The sequence below is a fragment of the Hydractinia symbiolongicarpus genome, chromosome 8, assembly GCF_029227915.1.
Source record: "Hydractinia symbiolongicarpus strain clone_291-10 chromosome 8, HSymV2.1, whole genome shotgun sequence".
NCBI lineage: Eukaryota > Metazoa > Cnidaria > Hydrozoa > Anthoathecata > Hydractiniidae > Hydractinia > Hydractinia symbiolongicarpus.
In genome coordinates this window covers 3,607,391-3,625,071 of record NC_079882.1, presented here as the reverse complement: position 1 = coordinate 3,625,071, position 17,681 = coordinate 3,607,391, and the positions used below count along the sequence as shown (strand labels likewise).

Below are 17,681 nucleotides of genomic sequence, written 5' to 3'. Positions count from 1 at the left end.
TCAAATTTCACAACAAAATTAATTTGGCAATTTTTTTGCAGACGCAACTACGGTATCTTCGTATTTTATACGTCGGCAATTACGTCGGCAGTGCTGAATGCGACACTAACATGTGCAACCTAGTTCCCAGTCAGCATGCTTTTATGAGCGCAAGGGAAGCAAAGTTGACTAATTATCGTTCATTGTGTATTCACTTAACGAATTACACCAACGGGAAGGTCATTGGGACTTGTACTTCATCAGCGAGGCTAAAAATAATTTAAAACGTCAGAGTGGAACAAATATCAAATTTTGTGATTGAAATCATTATGCAAAGAATCACATATATTTTTGATTGCCGAAAAATTCAATTTGACCGGCCATTTTGGATCTCCGATGGTCAATTACTTATTTTAAGCACCTACTATAAAAATTTGCTAGATCTGCCCCTGCAACACATTAAGTTAACGTCAATAGCTTATAATTTATATTAATGAAGCCATTAAAATGCAGTAATATCGAGGGATATACCGTCTATTATTTCCAGGAGGGGCCATGGCTTAGATGGAGAGTTCTTGAGTATTTAATGCTCATTTTGAGCTACGCAAACCTAATTAGGACCCCCACTCTACTAGACAATTCCCGGCAACATCCAACAGCCCACACATGGAGCCATCTCCCCAATTTCCCTCACATGGCTTGGGTTAACCTGGGGTTATGGTAACATTCACTCGCCCATGTTGAATTGCCGTCAAGAGGAATCGAGCCCTGGTGTCCCGCACAGAGTACGAGAGCTATAACCATTAATCTACGGCGCCACAGAAAATGAGACTACTTGAGACCAGAATTTCCCCATTGTTCTTCTGCCTATTGACTTTTTCCACGTTAGTTAACAATATTTTCCTTTATTGACATAAGACAACGAGATTGTGTGTGAAGCTGAACTTTTGAAATTAAGAAATAACTTTCAGTTTCAATACTGTAGGTTATCAAATCCCAATCTCGTTTCCAGAGTCTGTTGTCTTTTTTCACATTTTCACAGCGATATAAATTATCCTAATAATTTCCTAATTTTCTGTAGAGTCAGAGTACTGCGCATTCGACATTGTGTTGGATGAAAATAATCAAGAAAACACTATTTTCATCACAAGACTGAGGAAAGTTATTGATCATGTAAGGGTGTGGTTCCTTAAGGTTCAGGGTAAGGAACATTGTGGCTTAAAATTTTGCTTGTCCTCTTGTGTGTGTGTACAGTACTTCTTGTAAGAAAAATACAAGCAAAAAAGAGGCCAGGACAAAATAACACCTCAGTGCAAATTACGGCTTATAAAACTAAAAAAGGGAATTCCATGAAGAAAACTTTGCGCAAGCTACAAATCACTTTCAATATCCCCTTTTAGTTGCCTTAAGATTTTCTATTAATTCTAGCTACGCTTTTTTTGTGTGTTACACAATCTTAGGGACTGTCGAGAATCAAGGGAAGAAATAAAGTTTTGGGATAACCAACTAGATGGGTTAACAACTTTTATTTTAAATAAAACTTTAACTCTTGGAAGGTAAGGAGGCAGCATCTTGAGCGTTCAGAAATTTCGATTAAACGCATGTGTCAGTGTTTTTTTCTGTACCAAGATTGATAAAGAAATCTAAAAGTAACCTGAGTGCTGGTGTAAAAACAAACATTTTTAAAAAAAATGTTTAATGTCAACTTTGCTCTACCAAAAGAACAATACATAGCCATATTTGGATCACCACTTCGGTATATTTTTAAATATACCGAACGATCTATCTCAGGAATTTCTGAAAAACATTTCTAACCAATATCTCGATAAAAAGTTGAATGTGGTTGAGTAGAACAAGGGAAAATGTTATAATACTTCATATTTACGTTACTAAATGAAGAAGACTCACATTAATTATGCCTCGGCAGAAAAATGGTATCATATCGGCGATGCCTCTCCCTGCTGGCTGGGAAGAAGCCAAGTCAGTAGATGGGAAAACATTTTTTATCGATCATAATTCAAAAAAGACATCATGGATCGACCCTAGGGACAGGTAAATAAAGGTTTAGTGGGCTTACTATTTTTTTCCGTCAAATTCTTCAAGTAATATTTTTCATTGATCGCACGGTATAAAATTCCTCACATTCTTCATAATATTTGTCTTGTAATGGAACAAAAGGTGTCTGTGATGTCAATTCAGAGTCACGTGATGATACAGTGTATTTGCTGCATATATATATCTTGTCACATGATACAATTATTACTGCAATGTTATACCAACGATAAATACCGGTAACCATTTTAAATTTTGTGGATCATATTAACAAAAGCATGTATCCATTTTAAAGTTGTTGCCCAACATTGTTGCTGTCTAACTTCAACAACTTAGAATAGTAGTTTATTTTTATTAAACTGATTTTATAACTTACAAAATGGATGTGATATATAGAGCTAGCTAGCTACTCTAAAAAATGTGTAACATATAGGTAAACTAAAAAGCTGAAGCTATATTATTACCCTATTGCGTGCTAAAAACTTACTGCATAGCCTGCAAAAAGCCTAAAATGAATTGTTTTCGTATCAGTAGCGTACAATAAAACCCTAAACTAGTCTCTCCCACAATATATTTCAGAAGAGACTTACAAAAACATGCACACACATAATCCAAAATGATAGATCATGCTATCAATAAGATGTTAAATGATAAACATTCTGTGTCCAGTTCCTTGGGTGAAAAAAAAGCAACTGGCCGAGTTGGAAAATTTAAAATGTTTAGCAAATTTAGCCTTATCTAGATAATTAAATTAGGAACTTTAAATCAGTTCTTTAAAGAAACGCATTACTGTTGAATATACCTGATTCACTAATTCCAACAGACCACACGTTGCAAAAAAAATATAATGATTTTGTGTTTTTTCTAAAAATATTCAAAAAATTTAAACATATAGAGAATTGAATGAGTGTTAAAATTATGAACTTATTAATCGATTTCTTTTAAGGGGTCTTCGAAAAATTTTTTGGGCCCTGTTAGTGGGATATCGTCGCTAAGATTCGGACCCCTTCCCCTCCTCTTTTAGCGGAGAATAATGAAATACACACATTCGGATCTCAATCCTTAGTGGATTTTTTTTTCAAAATTCAGACGCCCTTTCCCCCTTAGCAGTGATATCCCGCTAACAGGGCCCCCAAAACATTTTTGAAGGCCCCTAAAATCCAACAACTTGGTTGTGATTTGCAAATCAAAAAATTATAAAATATCCATTTTGCTACACATTTTTTTTAAACATAAATAAAATAAACAGATAAAATTGGCTTAACAACGTCAGGTTGATGATGTTATTAAACTATTTTTGGAAATATATAAAGCTTTTGTGGTAAACCAGTCAGTGGCACAGTGAAAAATAAAGCATGCCCATGATATAAAGGCACAATTAGCCTCTTCTCTGTGCCAGTTGGACTGTTTTATAAATTTTATATTAAGTGAAAAATCTGCCTTATAGTCGGTGGGATTATTATTAGTAGTATTGTTTGAACCTTATAATTTCGTTTTTCTTAATAACATCTAATAAATGATTTTAGGTACTTCGACCAAAAATACTGATTTCTGTGAATCCTTAGAGGATGTGTTTTTGTGTTTTGAATATTCCCATGACTTCATATAGTTTTCCAATTTTTTATAACAATTTCTGACCTGACTGTTACCTATCATGCACATGTAAATTTATTTGTAAATATATATTTTGCTCAACTACGTCATTAAAAAAACAGTTTGTAACTACTTGTGGTTAAATTAAATTGTTGCAGAAAATGCTAAAATTTATTTAATTGAATGGTATTTTTTCTATGCTGAACTTCAATATTTATGGATTTGAATTATGTTTTTTATTGCATATAGTTTTATAGTTTTTATTTAATTAAAACATGATACTTTTCTCCTGTAAGAAAAAGTTTTAATTTAGGGGGGGGGGAAGGGGCTTAAACATAAAAAATGTGTGGATGTGTGGAAGCATTGCTAATGAAAGCAGTGAGTTTGCCAATATGCTTTGTTAAGTTCAAAAACTATATTAACTAAATTTGGCTGACATGAGTAATAAAACTGCAGCAGTGTTCTAATAAATGCAGAAATTGCAACAGCAATTTAATGCTGATGCTTAAAATACGATAAAATATATAGCTATGTGTATAAATCCCATTAAAAAATCCACTTTGGCAAAAAAGAAATAAAAAGATCATCAGCAATTTTTTCACATTTTTTTTAGTCGTTACCTATATTGAAATGCTAATCAAAATATTATAAAACATCACACGATTTTGATCAGCGATTAAGAGAACTTCCTGACATCCTATCAATGTAAATGTTGTTTAAAAAAAAGTTTACTCATGTTGCCTCTGTTGTGTAGAGCTGATCAAAAAAATGTATAGTATGATGTGTTTATAACAAACAGTTGATGACGTCAATTACCAATCTGTTTCACCTACTTTCCACGAACGGTTAAGGAGATTTTGGGGTTTAACACTTTTGCTGATGTCAGTAAAAAAAACTGCCAATGTACTACAAAATTTCGTTTTATAGATCTTAAAACCCTGATCAAGAAAATTTATAGGATCGTGTACTTTTGACGAAAGACTACAAAAATGTTGGGGCTTAAAGGTTTCTTCAAGAAGTCTTCAACTCGTCTGTTTCGAAACAGGTGAATTGACCCAGGTAGAAATTGCTCCCATTATTTTAACCCGATTCCAAGTTATTAAGCTAAAAGTGCAATGGCTTTACTGATGACAGACATACAGAAGTTTTTTTATTATATAGATAAACTGCAACAATGTTGAAAATTTTGTCATTGGTCCATATTATTGTATTGTATTTTATTTTTTTTATTTTTATTTTTTATATTTTAAATAAGGAAAAAAATAGAAGAAAAATTCTTGCATTATCAACATTTAATTGTATCATTATTTTGATATTTTAAACAGCAATTAATCATCCTGGGTATTAGGTTGTAAAAATACATGTATAGGACCTAAAAATATATTGGCATTTATCTCTACAATTTTGTTATTGAATATTGTTATGTAGAGTGTGGAAATTGTTTTCAGAATTGTATCTGTTAGCAATAAAAGTAAGGTCCAAGAATTGAAGTAGCAATAAAGATGATACATTTTTGCAATTTATTTTTAGATTTGAATCGCTCTCCCCTTATTTGTTTACAGCCAGACCTTCTTTGGAATTGATGAAAATTAATCATTTAAGGCTAAATGAATTGCTTAGTTACCTAGAACTTTACAAAAATGACATCTTAAGCTAAAAATTGCCCCAGATCTCTATAAAGATCTGAAGTATAACTTGTATCTCTTGTAAAATCACAATCACATTTTTTATTATCTGAACATCATAGTCATCTTCAGCTTATTGTCCATTTTACATGCTGACATAGGTTGGACAGGCCATATTTATGACCTTTCAATCTGACCTAGACTGTGTTAGTTCTAAACTCAATCTCCTATGCATCAACTCTGTCCTTATTACCTTCTGCCAAGTTTATCTCAGTCTACTGTTGGTTTTACCCTGGGAACTCACACTTTTCCACCCAATTATTTTTCCCCATTTTTTCCAAATGTCCTAACCAACAATTTTCTTTGTCTAAATTATCAAATTGGGATCTTACAAACACTAATATCAATTCAAATTTTGTTGTTGAATGCTGCTGCAAGTAAAATCAAAACTCTCAGGAATCTTTGTTAAATTAAAGTCAAAGCTAAACCCTGTTATGTTTATCCTCTAACATTTGGGGTTTATGATTAGTGTAATATTTAAAATATCTAAATATGTTGGATAAAAGGCTAAATTAATTAAAAAAAAATAAAATGGCTTTATTTACGCTATCTTATTCTTATTCTCTATCATGTTAAACCGTGTATATACCTTTCGCAATGAATAAAAATTAATGAAAATAATTGACATTAACATTTTGAGCAACAATCAAACAAAATCTTTCATGACAGAAAAATATTAGCATGTAAAATAACTTGCCATTTCGAAAATCGTTTATCAGAAATGTTTGGGAAGCATGGCCCCACAGCCCTGAAATAGGATTGCACCAATGCCAACTAATGCCAATCTCATTTTATCTCATACTTTCTAAGGTGACCAGTTGCAAATAAATTTAAAGATCTGTTAGGACTTTTAGAGTAAAGTACTTAATTATCAAAATCTTAGAACATACATGTTTCAATCATGAATATCCTATTACTTCCCATCTAGATAAAGAAAAGATTGATGCCTAAATTTTTATAATAATCGTACAAATAATGGGAAAGAAAATTTTCAAAATTGTTTTTATAAACTACAGTAGTTTATAAAAACATGTTTGTTCCAAAATCTGGGACAAAGTAAAATATGGACTTTTCCTTATTACCAAACGGAAAATTTGTGTATATGTCTCAGGCACGATATCTAATCTCTTCCATGATTTAGTTGTTGAACTTGCATAGTTAAACATCCTTGTTACGATGTGTTCAACAATGATAATGGATATTTTAAAATTTTCCACAATGGTGCATGGTCCCTAAAATAGCCAAAAAAGAAATTAACTCCACAGTTGCCATATTGTGTGGTATATAAATCTTTTTGATATGCTAATGTACGTGTTTAGAATATTCTGAAAAAGTAACAATGGTACCACTAATCAAAACCTTCGCCGTACCTTCCTATTTTCTTTCAATGTGTATACTTTGTAAGTAAACCATGTGTACACTTTCATGTATCCTGAAGCACCCAGTTAATGTTCCATTGCACTTTATATTTTTTTTAGTAATGTAATAATCTAATGTATGTAAGATATGTTGTGTATTACTATTATTAGAATCTAAAACTGTATTAGAATGTGATTTTGAAAATCCAGATAACTATCTAATTTGAATATAACTTTGTTTCATTTAACTCTCTTTTCTTTCTAGACTTATCAAGCCAAAAACATTTGCTGATTGCATAGGACAGGGTAGGTTTTTTATCATCATGTTAGACAAGTATTTTAAGAATAAACTCCAATAAATTTTACTTTAACTTAATAATTTTAATTTGTAATTATGACCTTCCTATGATAATTTAGAACGCTTTATAAATATTACATAACTACTTCCTTTGTAATTTATCTTATTTCTTGGAGACACCTTCTATTGACTGTTAATGTCAAAGTTTGTCATTGCCTTTGTTTGTTTAAATAATCCTTGCCAATGTTAAAAGTGTGCTATTTTACCTTAGGTAGATTCAGAACTAAATTTCCACATTTTTCTGCAAATAATTATATTTTTTATATACCTTTAGAAAATTAATTTTTCTCAGAAATTGTCATAAAAATAAGACGGCTAATTTTTATATAATTAGCAAATCCTTATATTTTTCAGAATTTGAGTTTAACAATTAAAATTTTGTTGCATTTTTTCTAATGCATTAATATTATAGAAAACAGACCAAAAGCTTTTTTCGTTCTCAAGATATTCACTTTTAAAAAATTTAAGATTTAATTATGCTGCATGAATTATAATGTCATATTTAAGAGATAGCAAAATTTGACATTTTCTTTCATCAGTAATTTTAGACCTGTTAAGGGATGTGAATTCAAACTTTATCAATGTATAGGTATTATAAAGGTGAATTGATTAGCATAAAATATTTTGCTAAAATAACACTTTTTTTGCTCGTCCTAGAGCTTTTAATTTTTGGCTGATGACTTGCGATCTGCATGTTGGTTTGTAGCCAAATTAAAGTAAAGATATAGGGACTACACAAGCTTACCTAAAAAAATATTTAAACAAATTTAAGCCTTGTTAACCAACCTTTTAAGCTCTATGATATAAGACCAACATTATTTTATACCTCAAGTTAACTTTAAAAATAAGTTGTGAGATGAGTGGGATCCTTCTGAAGTTGAAATTCCAATATTTATTATATATAATTCTAGGCAAAGTGGGAGAAAAATTAGTGTAAATCGTTAATTCTAAAAGAATTAGTTTCTGCAAATTTTACAAATAGAAGTTCTGAATAATATTTTAGGAACTAATTTACAAAAACTTTCAAGTTGACCGTAGTCAATGTAGATACCTTTATAATTTCTTTCTGTCTATTATGTGTTAGTTTGTTTTACTTATTGATCTGATAAATGTAACTCCTCACATGTTGTAAATTTTCCAAGAGAAGCAGTTGATACTTAAAAGTTACTGAGCAACCTATTTATAAACAATAGTTCTTTCTGATACTGAAGTCTTAATAACCTAATTTTAAAGTTGTTGTTTTTTTTTCTTTTTATAATTCCTGTTTTATGTAGAAATTCTTTATTGAATAAATGAGTTGTGTTCTTTTACTTGGTTTCAGTAGTTATTTAGGCCTTGCATTGCAAACATGCAAACTATTCAGTTATTTCTGCTTGTGTTCAAAAAATAACTAAATTTAGTGAAACGACAAAGAGTTATGACATGGAATCAAATTTGAATTTGCACCAAACAATGGAGACCTTATTATTATTTTGGCAAGGGTGATAAGTGCAAATTCCTCCTTATTGCTGTATTGTGCAAATCCACCTGAAAAGAGTTTTATAGATTTACATGCTTGTTTTACAATAAAGGGTATAGATATATATCTTCACTGTTACAAAAAATATTCTCTACTAGTTTTTTAGCTATTTTTTATTTTTTTTGTTATTTTTCTAGAACTACCTTTGGGCTGGGAGGAATGCACAGATGCAATTCTTGGTACCTATTATATTGATCACAATTCTGGTTAGTTTTTTTTATTGAGTATATTTTATAACAAGTGTGTGTAACAGACAAAAGTGAAATTCGTTAATAACTTTGGTCCTATACCTTATTTTAATCAGTTTATTGAGATATAAATGAAATAAAATTGAAAATTTTTTGAGGTTATTGTCTGCCTTCTTCCAACCAGGAGATCAGGACAACCAGGAGGTGGTGAAAATTATGTTGAGCTTCTATTGTTCTTTACTCGCATGATCATTATCAGGAAATTCTTTCTTCTTTCATGTTTTAAGCAAGAATGTTTTTATTCGCCCAACCAAACAATTAATTCTCCTATTTTTTAACAGGGTAAGATGTGGCCATGCTGGTTTTATGCTCATTGATTGATGAGAAATCTTGTGTTTATTGGTGGATTTAGTTAGGGCTTTGCCCCAACTTATTCGTTTGATCCATTTTAATATCCTTGAAGATAACTTAGTTATCTCCAAGGGACTTACACTAAGTTTTCTAAAGTGATTCTTCTTGTGATTTGAACTAAACGTTATTTCTTATAATCTTATATTGTTAGGCGTCTATAATTAGCTTGTGCTCCTAACATTCAACTCTTTATGATTTTATAGGTTTTGTATTTAGAACATGTCTGTTAAATTTCTCTTTACAAAAATATCCAAAGTCTGAAAGTAATCCCTTTATCTTTATTATAAAGCTACTTGTGTTTGACGTAATTGTTAATTGGACGTAAGCTTTGTTGGTAAGGAATCAACATATTTTTCAATTCTCCTGCTTTTCCTCTGAACAGGTGTGCAGTAGCACGATATAAAGTATGCACACACACGCCCAGTCATTTAGACATGTTATTATTAGCACATAAGTAGTAGACCAATTCAACACACGAAAGAATGCCTAAAATGCAAGAGTACTGTTTCTTGTATATAATTTTTCTAGAAAAAGATTTATTCTGTGTTATTTAGAAACTAATCAATTAGAAGACCCTAGGCAACAGTGGCATGAAGAACAAGAAAGAATGTTGCAGGAATACCTGGCTCGTGGTGAAATGGATCTTGAGGTAAAGGGTTTTCTGCTCAACGGAATTGCTATGTACTATTTTTAAAGTCCTCATAGGATAAGTTAAGAAAAATTTCTATTTAAAGGATTCTAGTTTATATTTGAGTATGCATATTGAAAATCATTGTGCATATGAAAGTGTATGTTGAGTTTGCCATATTGCAAAATATTCATCTCAGTATATTAATAACAAGAACATAGTTTCTGAGTGCCTCTATTTTTTGTTTTTCAAAACACCAACTTTTACCACTCCATACTGTGAAGAAAAACAACACATATTAAAAAAAGTTTGAGTCTATAAATGTGTGTCAAAATTTTAGAATATCATGTAATTCAGTTTCGGTAAGTGTATTTTTGTTAGTTTTGTCATTAAAGAACAGCTGAAGATCATTTTAACTGTTCTGTTTTATTTATATTCACATAATATTGTTTGGGTGTCTCTCTTTGTGGTAGGGCTCCAACAGTCATTTGTCAGTAATTAATCTGTTTTCTGTAATTGCCAACAAAATACCTTAGTGACTAATAAGATATTTAAACTGTATATCTTGTGGCAATTTAATATTGTTATCAATAATAAAAATAACAAGCTTCTTTTCAACTGGCCCAACTAATCTCTTTTCTAATTAAAATGCCATGCATTGCTTTGTTTTGTTTATTACATCCTCTCTTTCAATATCATTGTTTAGTTGTCATGTATTTTTTTGTTGTTACTGTTGCTCTTCGTTTTTTTATTATCAAGTTGTAACCTTCCTGTACTTATGTTTTTTGTGTATTATCTTAGTACTCAACTACTATTGTATTTATTTTTTTTAATCTTGCTGTTTGTTGCTTGGTTTTTTGTTTATTTATTTTATCTTTTTGGTTAGGTTGTGTAATACAGTCTACCAAGTGGATTAAATTATTGGGATAAAAAAATGATAAACATTATGGATCAAATTGTAGAATTTATGCTTTTAAATTTTTCCAAATTTATTTTTACTGTAACTTTTTACTTTCCCAATTTTATTCTCATTCTGCTGTCTTTGGCTTAATGTTCTTTGTGATCGGTTTATAAAAAAGCAAATTGCTTCACCTCCCCCGTGCTTATCAGCTTCTGATGTTAATCAAAATCTCTTTATGATCTTATTAAAGAAGTATTTAACTTATGGTATGTTATGTATTTTTGTGACAGCTCTTGTGAGAAGCTTGTTAAAAATCGATAAAGTTGTTGTACTGCATGTTGTGAAGATACTTACTCTCAACTTATTGATACTAAAAAAACAATTTCAAATAATTTACTTGAATGCTCTTCAAAGTGAAGAAATTGATAATATGCATGGTATTATTTATAGGCACAAAACGGAATTTTAAGTGTAAAACAAAGGCGGTTACATCTTGCGCAAGAGAAGGTAACATCTTTATACTGTTAATTGTTTCTTTGCTTAAATAAATTTATTTGGATTATATTCATTAATCCGAATATTGTGTTTATCTGATTTCGTAATCACTGATATTTCTCTTTTATGTTTTCATTTGATTTTTTTTCTTATAATGTCAGTGTATTGATAGAATTATCAAAATTAGACCATCTAATCTGTGTTACATCTTTGGTAGAAGTTTGTTTTTAAACTTTCAAATATAACCTAACAAAATATATCTCATGATGTATTTAAAAATTTTACATTAGGAATTTCTTTGATTTACTTAGGTCTTATTTAAAACGTGGCCTGGGTATTAAGTTGTACAAAGTAAAAAAATTACTCAAATTCTTTCATCTCAATGTGGCTTTTACTCTGTATTGGCATAGTTCTGATATTGTTCTGTGTGTTTATTCTACCTTGTCATTCTAAGCCACAAACAGTGGTGTCGAGAAATGCGATATTCTGCAATGTTTAAAATACTTTTGCGTCGTAGATGTTTGTACTATTTCTCAAGCTTTGTTTTCAATGAAATCGTTTCAACTTGACTTGACAATTTTTATTATCTGAAATGCTATTAGATGCTTAGGATTCTGTTCTGGTGGGAACGTGCAACATGTTTGGGATTTGACTTGTCTTTGACATGACCAAAATTCTAATAGACGTTTTTTGACCTTAGTTTTAATTTTTTGCAATATGTACTGTTGCATTAGCCATTATTTTGATATAGTGTTCAAGAATCTTAAATTGAAGACGGGATTAGCTTGTATGGTGTTTTGAATATTTTCTTTCCGATTTAGGTGGACTACTTAACAAATCAGCTTGAAAAATATAACAAGGAACAAAAGGCTTCTACAGATACCAAAGAAGCTAATGAAATCATGGATAAATACAATGTGTTTCAATTAAAAGAAGACATCAGCTGTGCTAGAGAAAGGGTAAGTACAGATAAAAATTCGTTGAGTTACAACCAAATATGGTAGTGTCTTTTTTTTCTTTATAAGAAAACTTTCTGCATGTAATTTTGTTACAATCTGGAATATTAAATCTAATGAGTGGAAATTTCTTAGAGGTTAACTGTGACTATATAAAGAAATAATTATCTTATTTATTGTTTTTTGATCCATTATAAAATCGTCCTACCCCTATTAATGTTCTGAATCATCAAATCAGGGATTAGTGATGTTATATATTGCACATACGAAAATAATAAGTTACAATCGCTCCTTGTTAGCTTTATTATTTAAAGTTTAATATTAGAAGCTTTCTGTTTCTCTTTTAAGTTTCCATGGTAAATCTTGTTTTTTCTCTCTCCAATAGGTGGATAATTTGAAACGTGAATTACACGAAGCCTCTGATGAAGTGCGCCACAAAAAGGATGGAATAACCAAGTTAGAACAAATCAATCAAAATTTGTCTGAGAATGGTCCATTTGAGTTAGATGTGGCTCGTGAAAAAGTTTCTGAGATGAAAGAGGTCAAGGAACAACTACTTATAGGGCAACAAGAGAAAATCCGAATTCTTGAAGAGCTGCTTCGGCAAAGAGATGAATGTCAAATATCTGAATTAAACAAACAGGTAAATTGTTTTTGCTCTATATTTTTCAACGTTTTTTATTTATATTACAAAATATTGGATGACTAATGAAAAATAAATTTGTTTACCATTTCTAGACAACAAACTTTTGTTATAATAAGCAAATCAAAATTTATAAAATTCTGTAAATAACTACGAAATAGAACAACTAATTGTACTCAAATGTTGTTGTCTAAATATAAAATATACGACCTTGTTTCAATTTATTTATTTTTTACCTGATTTTTTTGAACTAGCCTAATCATGAATTTAACATGATTTTAATATCCTCTAACATTCCTCAGATTTTTGTTCAACTTTTTTTTATAAAAACAAAGCTTTTCTCATCGGATTCTTTTACTTTCAATGTTTATTTATTTCGTACCTATTTTTATTTGTTTATTTATTTGTTATTTTTGGGTTTATCTGTCGAATTGGAACTTCCTTTGATAAACGACGAGTTGGCACTAGAATTTATATTATTCAGCTTTTTAAATACTTCTGTAAAATGATTGTAGCCCATGGCAACCAATTGTTTTGAATTTTATGAACTTATAATCATTCATTTGTTTATCATATAAACCTTCAGTAAACCCAACATTCTTCATCATTTTGAGAAAATTTCAAACATTAACCGTCTTATAATTTAATCCTTTTGTAATTTATATTTAAAACACAAAACATTCTTCACATTGTTGGACTTAGCTTGTTACGTCAATCTTCACAAACACATAGTAAATTCCATCGAGATTTTATTTCAGTGTATGCATTGCTTCGTTCATGAAGAAATATCTCCTTAAAAAAAATAAAAATTTATACTACCCAGCTGTGCTGCAAAAGTGCTAAAACGTAACTTCGTAAGAAGTACACCAAAACATGTATTTATTTTTCAACGATGGAAGGGCTATTCACGAGGCATTAAGAGATTGGGTTTATCTTTTACAGGAAGGAGGATCAACCTCGAGTTTAAATAGTATTGAAAGCGGGACAGCTTCGTCTTTTACTGGCAGCGAAGAGAACGTCGTGATGAACATGACCAAGCGGCAGCTACGAAAAGACTATCAGGTTGCTCTGCAGTATGTTAACGAGCTTCACGGCCGCTTGGAAGTGATTGATTACAAACTGGAGATGAACGAGAACGGCCCTGAGCAGCACCGTCTGATGCTTTTTAACGAGAAGGAAGCTCTCCTGTCCGAGCTGGAAAAATTCGATAGTTACATCAAGACAGAAGAAGCCAGAGTAAGTTTTCATTGTTTACGGAAACGAGTTATCAAGTAACGTGACAAAACAAGAACAACTGTTTCTCCCACGACGATTAGTCTTGCAAAATGCACGAAATACTCGTATCAAAGCATTCCTTCGCGAGCTATTCAAACAAAAATGTGAAGAATTATTCTTGTCACATACTCCGTGTTCGCTGCGGTCGTGTGTTTTTGCCGTGTCGTGTTACAGCTGTTACTCTAATAAGTTTTGACTGCGTGATGTGTGTGCAGTGTTGTGGCTAGATTAAGGGGGGTTTTGGAGGTATCAACAAATAACATCAACCTTTCTTTTTGTAGATTCAATTGGAATACGAAAAAGAAATGCTTTTATCCGACCTGGCATCCACGAGGGAATTATCAACTAAAGTAATTAAGGACAGGTTGCAGTTGGAAGACGAAAAGAGAATTATTAAACAAAGAATAGCTGAAAAGACGAGACAGACAAATCTTTTAGAATCTAGATTAAAAAGGTATTTAATCAAATCCCGAGAAATGTGGTAGTATTAAAAGAAAAACCTGCCCTACATATAAACACCACTATGTTTCACGATATCTTAATTTCCTTCCCTATTATTTTTAGCTTCTCTTCGAGTACTTTATCATTATCGTCAAATTCAAGTCGCGGATCACTTTCAACTGGAAGCCGTGGTTCGCTCTCTACTTCTAGTCGTGGTTCATTAAACTCCTTAGGTTTGCATGCTGAGAACGGAAGTGATCATTATGCAAGTTTATACCAGTTTCAATCTGCCAACTGTCCACCCATATACGAAACACGTATTCTTGCGACCAAAGCAGAAACCACGAACGGTTTAGCGTCTACCTCGCCGGCATATTCTACTAGTTTACCACAGTCCGTACCGTCGACCTCTCCACCTATTTCTCCACATAATGCGAACAGCTGTCTGGAAAGTCTCCAAGCCTCTTTAGCCTTAAGAAAATACTCTCACACCTCGATTGCATCCTCTATACAGACAAATGGATCGAATGAACGACTCCATAAAAACGTAAGCTTTGCAGAAGTGTTTCTTCCTAAATGTATGTTTAAACCTTACGCAGGTAGCTAACCATTGACTTTTCTTTTAGTCCGACGACCTATCATACATGAGTTATGCAAATGTTCCAGTAGCGTCGTACCAATATACCATGGGTGGGTCCTCAGACCTACCGCATCAAATTAACAGATCTGTCTATAACGCTGCCTCAAACGAGTCTGTTGCAGCCGATAGTGGTGTCTTCGAAGCTTCGTCACAGCGTCATAAAATCTCGGTTACACGACAGGATAGTGGTCATTCCAGTGGAATATTTTGCAGTGATGATAATATTGAGACAGCCCAAATACGTGTCGGACTCGATTATTTAACAAAGGACATGAAATTAGTCGTATCTGTCGAAAAGGGACGAAATATCAAGACGTTATGTTTTAATTCTTACAAATACATTTATTTGAAAGGAAGGTTATTGCCGAGCTCGAACGAAGAGAAATTGAGATTTCGAACGCGAAAGTCGAGCCAGATGAATTGCCCGTCTTTTACAGAACAATTCTTATTTAAAATTGATAGAAATAGACTTTTAAACAAAACTTTACAATTAGATGCTTTTGGAATGTTAGCTGAAGACCGAAAAGAAGAGTGCCTGGTTAGTCTTGTTTTTATTTCTTCTTTTTATTAATAAATGAGAAAAATAAATTTCATTCCGTCTATACCTTTCTTTTAACTTAAATTTAGGGAGGTGTTCAAATTAGCTTAGCAGACTTCGACTACAGTAAAAAAATTGCGTTGAAATGGTACAATCTTCTCAGCTCGTCTTTTATGGAATCGATGCGAAACAATCATTCTTTGGCACGCTCTGTGTCTTCTGTATCGCTTGAAAGCGTGCAACAAAGACATGGCTTACCCAGAACCATCATGGACGCTAATAATTTAGATCTGAGTCCTGGAAACCATAATCGACTGAGATCAAATTCATTGCAAGATAACCAGGGATCGCAAACTAGTTTGAGCGGTAGTTCAATAAATGGCTCTGTTGAACGCATACCGATGCCCAGCTCATATCAACAGCAGTCTCTAATGCAGCACATGCGTTCAAAATCGGAAGAAGCTGAGCAAATAGCGATCGATCCCAATGTAAATCGAAGTGTATCTGACTGTACGGGTTTGCGGAGATCTTTTCGAATTCCGTTCGAACGAATGGTCGTGGGTCGAAGAAGCATACGTAAAAGCAGGATAGACGAGATAAAATATCGAAATAATTCCAGCGGTTTATCATCAATACCTCAGCAGCGACCCATTGGAAATTCTCTGCAACGCAAACCTTTGAACATGACTTCGCTGGATTTAGAGTTAGAATTGCAAGCTGCTTATTCCAAACAGGTATAAAATAATTTATTGTTCAATATTTTTCTTGTTTGTTTATTCTCTTTATTATTTATTTATTTTAAAGAATATTTAAAAAAATACTGGTTCAAAAGATTTTTTTTGTTTCACAGGAAAAACTGAACGAGGAAATTTCTCGTCTGAAGGAAATAAAGACATCCATAGAAACAGAGGGAGAACATAATGGAACAGAGGGGGGACATGATCTTCCCCAATGGCTACTAGAAAATGGGCACAGATTTGATGCTTTGCTGGACGAGGCTAAAAAGGAGGTAATGGTTTAAAAATTTCTTTTGCATCATCTTGCTATCAATCCTTACGTGATTGCGTAATTTCTGTGTTGTTAGCGTCATTCTAATACTATTAATATGCAAATGCAATCTAATTATCGAATATTTTTCGTAACGAGAACAAAGTTTTCAATAAGTTTTTTGTAATAAAAACTAAAGCGAACACATTACATCTTTCTGAAATTCTAGTTACATGCTTCATTATGATTACTACTAATGTTTATTTATAATATTATATTTTTTTTCAATCAGGTATCGTCTCATTTATCTGGCCAGACGACGTTCTTAAATAGTTCTACAAAATTCACAAATTTAGCCAAAACGGATCCAAAACAGGCAAACATGATTGGTTTTCATGATAAAATGCGTTTCTTCACTACACAAAAACCGAATGTACCGCCCAACCCCGATGTCCACTGGGTATGATCTATAATAAAAACACAGAAGTTTAGTGAAAACTTAACTTTAAAAGAATAAACAAGAGACTATTTTTATTGGTTATAAATTTTGGTGAATTATTGAATCTAGAGAAATCGAGAGGTCTTTTCTTCTTAAGAGGGAAACGGTCTTGTACTTTCTCCAAGTCTTCAGTTACCTTACACAGCACCATGACATTTTTTAGAAGCTTGCACTCTAGCACAGTCTGTTCTATCTTTTCAACCCCTTAAAACATTTCCAGTTAGTTTAAGTTTTATTGACGAAACATATTTAAGAGGAGAATTACATTTTGACTCGATTACATATCTTGCTCGATGTGCCAACCTATTGTGTAATAAACTATTTTGTGTAAGAAAACTTATTTATTACATGTGAATTTCGAATTGCAAAATATTACCACTTAGCATTATTTTTTGAATGTATATGTTCTTTTCTAAGAGCGAAGAATCCAACATATATTTTTCTAAGCTTTTTATCGTTACATACCTGTACATCTTATGTATAAATAGATTTTTTTTTGTTCTTATCCAACTTCTCACTCCAAGCATAAACAAAA

At 31.9% G+C, this 17,681-nt stretch overlaps 1 protein-coding gene across 1 annotated transcript; it reads left to right on the top strand.

Annotated features, from left to right (window-relative positions):
* Positions 1 to 1,750: 1,750 nt before the first annotated feature.
* Positions 1,751 to 17,651, top strand: LOC130656082 (protein WWC2-like). Its single transcript, XM_057458926.1, has 14 exons — positions 1,751 to 2,031; positions 6,933 to 6,973; positions 8,682 to 8,750; positions 9,698 to 9,792; positions 11,123 to 11,179; positions 11,989 to 12,126; positions 12,509 to 12,766; positions 13,709 to 14,002; positions 14,323 to 14,495; positions 14,606 to 15,029; positions 15,109 to 15,660; positions 15,750 to 16,394; positions 16,511 to 16,669; positions 16,940 to 17,651. The coding sequence occupies exons 1-14, from the start codon at positions 1,895 to 1,897 to the stop codon at positions 17,111 to 17,113; spliced, it is 3,216 nt and encodes a 1,071-aa protein (XP_057314909.1). The 5' UTR covers positions 1,751 to 1,894; the 3' UTR covers positions 17,114 to 17,651.
* The last annotated feature ends 30 nt before the right edge of the window (positions 17,652 to 17,681 follow it).